This window comes from Elephas maximus, chromosome 4 (assembly GCF_024166365.1).
Source record: "Elephas maximus indicus isolate mEleMax1 chromosome 4, mEleMax1 primary haplotype, whole genome shotgun sequence".
Lineage (NCBI taxonomy): Eukaryota > Metazoa > Chordata > Mammalia > Proboscidea > Elephantidae > Elephas > Elephas maximus.
This window is the reverse complement of record NC_064822.1, coordinates 114,478,819-114,485,138: the sequence shown is the minus strand read 5'-3', so window position 1 is coordinate 114,485,138 and position 6,320 is coordinate 114,478,819. Positions and strand designations below refer to the sequence as shown.

The window sequence follows — 6,320 nt, the reverse complement described above, 5'->3', positions numbered from 1 at the left end:
CTATCTAAAAAGTCGGCAGTTGGAATCCACCAGGCGCTCCTTGGAAACTCTATTGGGCAGTTCTACTCTGTACTGTAGGGTCACTGTACTGTAGGGTCACTGAGAGTCGGGATCGACTCCATGGCAATGTGTTTTTTTTTTTTTTTGATTATATATGCCAATATCCTTGAAATACTAGAAAATGTATCTGAGTTAAACTAGTTTATCAGAACATTTCCCTAATATTCTAGTAGTAGAGAACATAAGTAATGATGATTAGAAAGGGAGAAGACTTTTGGAATCTGACACTTCTCTGAGTTAAGATACCCAAGTGAAGCCTCAGGAGTTTAAGAATTCTCTTGACTTAGGTTAGAAAGGTCAATCTCTGTGCAAAAGGGTAACTCGCTCACCTACTAAATATTTCTCCCTCTGAGGCTGAATCAGTGCTCCTTTTCAGTGAAGCTACCTATGAACCACAGGTGCTGTTTTTATAGAAGAAAAGTGCCTCAATTCACCAGACCCTAGAAAAGCCATTCACATTACAAGCTCATGGTTTTCTCCATGGGAGATCCATTCCTGCCTTGCAATAGTGGAAAATCAGAACACCTTGAGTCTTTTATTAAAGAAGATATGTTGTTCTTGACTTATAAGGCAAATATGATATTATTCTTCCATTATTTTCACAAAATTTCAAGGAACACTACATCATTGGAAAATACATTTCATGTTGACAACACAATAATGTTTAAAACAAAATTTGTCAATACAATCTGACAATCTAGTTAAAAGAGCTCTAGGAAGAATAATCTCGAACAGTGGTAATAATAAGAGGGAAGGCTAACTCCATCTTGGAGAATCATGGATGGATTCCTGGTAGAATTAATACCTAAACTGAAACTTGAAAGAGGGCCATAAAAGGTTATAGAGTACAAGTGGAGAGATGATAATGGTGGAAGAAACACATGTGGGAATGTCCAGAGATAATTTTAAGCATTGCTTTTGGAGGAACTGCAACTAGATTAAGTCAGGTGAAGAAAACTGAACCAGGAGACATGAATTCAGCAGCCTGAGTTTGTAGACTATACTTTATCACTATTGTATGCTTCCTTTTGTTAACAGCCAGAACAAGTATATTAGTAGGGTATAGCAAGAAATATGATAAATTGCACCAATTGTTACTGGATTAGAAACAGATTGGGGAGGAATAATCATACCTGGGCTTGAGAGAAACAGTTCTAAATACATTGATTCTAAAAGATTAAATGAGGAGCACCAAAGATATATGTTAAGGTATGTTAATATGATTTTGAAATATTTCAGCTATAAGATAGACAGTGAGAATTAAGACAATGGTATGAGGGAGGGAAGAAAAGGAGTAAATTAACAGGATAGTAAGCATACAGAAATGACAAGACCTGGTGATAAATTGAAAATGGGAGGAAAAAAGAAGAAATAAATACTGTCACTAAAAGAGACTCAGGTTGATAGGGGAAGAGGGAGAATACTGAGTACCACTTTTAAAATCATGAAATTTGCACAACTACAGGATATTCAAGAGGAAATAATAAGATACCAAAAATAAGAATGTTCAATATAGTAAAGAGTAATGAATGTTCATCATCACTGTACAATACATAAAAGGAGTAGAGCTATATCACTATCAAATGTATTTAAAATAATTTTTTACGGGGAAAACCTAGAAAAGTTTAGACTTTAAGGCATTAAAATAAATCTTAAAGAAAACCTGTCTAGTTAAAAAATATCTGAAGCCCCAAAGAAGGTGGACTGGAACCACATGATATGTATTCATTACCAGTTTAATGACTAACATGCAAGCAAAAGGCGTGCTAGAATTTTCTTAATAAAGACCATTGTTAGTGTATGTTGGGGCCTCTCTACTAGCAGCTGCAAATGACCTCTTTAAAGTGTTAAAAAGCAAAGATGTTACCTTGAGGACTGATCCAAAAAGTGCCTGATCCAAGCCATGCTGTTTTCAATTACCTCATATGCCTGTGAAAGACAAAGAATAAGCAAGACCGAAGAATCGATGCCTTTGAATTAGGGTGTTGGTGAAGAATATTGAATATACCACGGACTGCTAAAACAATGAACAAATCTGTCTTTGAAGAAGTACAGCCAGAATGCTCCTTAGAAGCAAGGATGGCGAGACATCTTACACTTTGGACATGTTGTCTGGAGGAATCAGTCCCTGGAGAAGGACATCATCATGCTTGATAAAGTAAAAGATCAGCGAAAAAGAGGAAGGCCCTCAATAACATGGATTGACATAGTGGCTGCAACAATGGGCTGCAGCATAACGATTGTGAAGATAGCACAGGATCAGACACTATTTCACTCTGTTGTACACAGATTTGCTGTGAATTGGAACCAATCTGATGGCACCTAACAACAACAACTGGAAGTGGAGTCCTGGTGGCACATTGGCTAAGATCTTGGCTGCTAATCAAAAGATCAGCAGTTCAAATCTACTAGCTGTTCCCTTGGAAACCCTATGGGGCAGTTCTACTCTGCCCCATAGGGTCCTATGAGTCAAAATTGACTCATCAGCAATGGGTTTTCTACTAGAAGCATGCCTGGGGCTAGGTCAGGGGAAGGCAGAATAGTTGATCCAAAAGCAACTTATTAAATGGGACATGATTTCAACAATGTTTATAATATATGTTAAATTGACAGCTATTACAGTGAGATTGGAGATTCATTAGAAGCAGCAATGTAAAACATGTGATTGAAATATGTGTGGCCAGATTGTGTAATGCAAAGAGAAGGCAATCGAACATTGCGATGTTTTGGCCTTGCTTCTTCACTAACCAGTTGCACAGGATTCGCTCTCATGTTCACTTCACTTGAAGTTAGAAGCTGGCTATGACTCTGAAGTTCCTCATACTAAATCTTTACTATTGTTCCAAACAGATCCTGTAAGAAACAATAATCGAGGATGAGAAATCAAACAGCACTAACAACCTTCATCTTGCTGGGACTGACAGATGATCCTTGGCTACAAATTCTGACATTTATCTTTCTATTTCTCTCCTACATGTTAAGTGTAACTGGAAACCTAACCATCATCATCCTCACTCTGGTGGATTCCCACCTTAAAACACCAATGTATCTTTTCCTTCAAAATTTCTCCTTCTTAGAAATTTCATTCACAACTGCTTGTGTTCCCAGATTCTTGTATAGCATGTCTTCTGGGGACAGGTCCATCACCTATGGTGCTTGTGCCAGTCAACTCTTATTTATAGACCTCTTTGCAGTAACAGAATTCTTTCTCCTGGCCACCATGTCCTATGATCGCTATGTGGCCATCTGCAAACCACTGCATTACACAACCATCATGAGCAACAGAGTATGCAAGAACTTCATCCTCTTTTGTTGGGCAGCAGCACTGGTGATCATTCTTCCACCAATTAGTTTGGGTTTGGGCCTGGAGTTCTGTGATTCTAACGTCATTGATCATTTTTGCTGTGATGCATCTCCTATCCTGAAGATCTCTTGCTCAGACACATGGCTGATAGAACAGATGGTTATCGCGTGTGCTGTGTTGACATTCATCATCACCCTGATATGTGTAGTTCTTTCCTACATCTATATCATCAGGACAATCCTAAGGTTTCCCTCTGCCCAGCAAAAGAAAAAGGCATTCTCCACTTGTTCTTCCCACATGATTGTTGTTTCCATTACTTATGGTAGCTGTATCTTCATTTATGTCAAACCTACAGCCAAGGACGAGGTGGCAATTAATAAAGGCATTTCACTCCTTATTACTTCTATTTCACCAATGTTGAATCCCTTTATTTACACACTGAGAAACAAGCAAGTGAAGCAAGCTTTCAATGACTCAATGAAAAAAAAATGCACTCTTCTCAAAGACGTGAAGGTAAAAGGAAGGTTGATGAATCCAATTAAATGAGACAATGAATGGTCACAAACCTGATGCCTCTAAGACCATTTGTCTCTATATAATTCATTCTCCAGTCATATTAGCATTCTCACTTTCTCTTTAAACTTACTTTCTGTAAATCCTAATGAATTCATTCTCTACCCTCCATTAAAACCAAAGTTTTAAAGGATATTCACTGCCATTATCTGGAAGAAAGTGTTGTTTGCCAAATATATTGTCCACTCTCTGGGAAACAGAGTGGGTCACATTTTTTCAATTTCATTGCAGTTACATGCGACTGTGTAAAGGAGGCATGGCTAACCCAGCGAGAGTGGAAGTGACGTGCACCATTTCTAGTGCTAGCCTATAAATAACCCCATAAGTGATCCATCATGCCTTTTTCCCACCTGCTGACCAGATGCTCATGTTTATATGACCTTATACGCTTCATGGTGATAATGAAAAAGCCTTGGGAAAGTTTTGGTCTCTGAAGGACTATATAGAGATCTTTCATGCCACCACTAAATTGAAATCTCCATGAACTGTTTATGTGGGTACGAAATAAATTTCCACTCTTTTTGACCTATTGCCCATCTAGGGAACTATTTTAGTTAGCTATTATTAAAAAATCTAAGACATACTACATTTGGAAAGCAGTGAGGAAACTGATACTGAAGATGAAAAACTTGAAAACTTATGTAATGCAATGGGAATACTTTTAGCAAAACAGTGCCTTGTTTGGAAAGTTGGCTAAGTGTCTACTGAGATTATTGCTCAGGGAAGTATTTGAACAAAGCCAATAGTATGTGTTGTCTACTATTTGCTACATTTATCAAGGTTTTGTAGAATAAGACTGAGTTTGAGCTAAAATTTGCTGGTTTGAGAGCAGAAATTAAAGGGAATAAAAAGGATACCAAAATGTGAGATATAGCAAATTCATAAAATCCAACTGTTTCCAAACCCTAAACAGTAAGAATAAAAATAATAAATAAGACTAAAAAGACTTTAAGAAAAAAAGGCCAATTATGAGTTCTCAAATAAAAAAGATTCAGCTCTGTAATATAGGTTATATTAAGGGTATTTTCTTTCTAAGCAAGGCTTTTGTTCCAGATAGGCATAAATTAGTCACCATTAAGTTACAAAAGGGGCCCTGGTGGCTCGGTGGTTAAAGTACTGGGCTACTAACCAAAAGATCAGCAGTTTGAACCCACAGGCTGTTTCAGAGGAGAAAGACCTGGCAGTCTGCTTCCATGAAGATTTACAGCCTTGGAAATCCTATGGGGGCAGTGCTGCTCTGTCCTATAGGGTCACTATGAGTTGAAATCAACTCAATGGCAGTGGGTTTGGTTTTGATTTGGGTGGCACCATGACTAAGCGTTAGACTGCTAACTAAAAAGTTGGCAGTTTGTACCCACACAATTGCTCCGTGAGAGAAAGACATGGCTATCTCCTTCTGTAAAGATTACAGGAAAGGAAACCCTATAAGGTAGTTCTACTCTCTCTTATAGTGTTGCTACAAGTTGGAAGCAACTGATGACACACAACAAGTACAAAAATGAAAGAAGTAAAAAAAAAAACAGAGCAGACCTGAGAACTATGTCTAGGAAAGAACAGTGTGTGGAATTTCTGGCATATAAAACTGATTGGAAACAAATAAGTCAGGAGTTTTCTAGCTTGATGAGGGAATTTGACGGAGCTTCCATGATGTTTTTTCTTTTGCCATTTGAATGCTAATCCCCAGGGTAATCTCTGAAGTCACAGGTTATATGTGGCACCCATGCATGCGAAGAAAGAATCTAACATTATATAATCTTGAGTCTCTTTGCTGTATTAGTTAGCCTACAATATTTATATACATATATTTAAAGATGATGAAAACAGATTTCCTAAAAATGTTATTCTATAATGAAGGAAACCACAGAAAATTGCATTTAGAAGTATAGTAAGAATTACATCTGCAAATTTACTGGAAATAAAGAAAGAATTATCCTGGTAGCCTCCTCCAAACCCAATGCATGAAGCAGTGATTTCCATTTGGGGCTAATAAGAATTTAAGATTTAAAAACAATTAACAGGATGAAAAATAATACAATGTAATAATAAAAAAAAATCATAAATATAACACCTCCTGTTCTAAGACTATGATAGAATAAAATAAAACTATTACTTAAAATTTTTTGGAAGTTCTGGAGCATGGGGCTGGTAGTCAAGTGGGTCAAGAGAATGGGGCTGTCATTGAAAATTGAGGGGTTAGGGCTGCTGTGTCATTGGGCCAGAAGAATGAGAAGAGAGCTGCCTGGAACTGAAGGGGTGGGATCACCACTCAGGTAGGCCGGGAAAATGGGGCCATGCAAAGCCAAGGACGTGGAGTTGCAGTTCCATGAGGACAGGGCTAATGCCCAGGGCTGAGGGACCACCACCCAGAATCCAGACAGCATGG

At 37.9% G+C, this 6,320-nt stretch overlaps 1 protein-coding gene across 1 annotated transcript; it reads left to right on the top strand.

Annotated features, from left to right (window-relative positions):
- Nucleotides 1-2,935: 2,935 nt before the first annotated feature.
- LOC126076416 (olfactory receptor 6C2-like) lies at nucleotides 2,936-3,910 on the top strand. Its single transcript, XM_049884939.1, has one exon. It carries the CDS (start codon nucleotides 2,936-2,938, stop codon nucleotides 3,908-3,910), a length of 975 nt encoding a protein of 324 aa, XP_049740896.1.
- Nucleotides 3,911-6,320: the final 2,410 nt, after the last annotated feature.

Bases quoted from the DNA above. Each gene is read 5' to 3' on its own strand.
- LOC126076416 (XM_049884939.1), top strand. From the start codon at position 2,936: ATGAGAAATCAAACAGCACTAACAACCTTCATCTTGCTGGGACTGACA.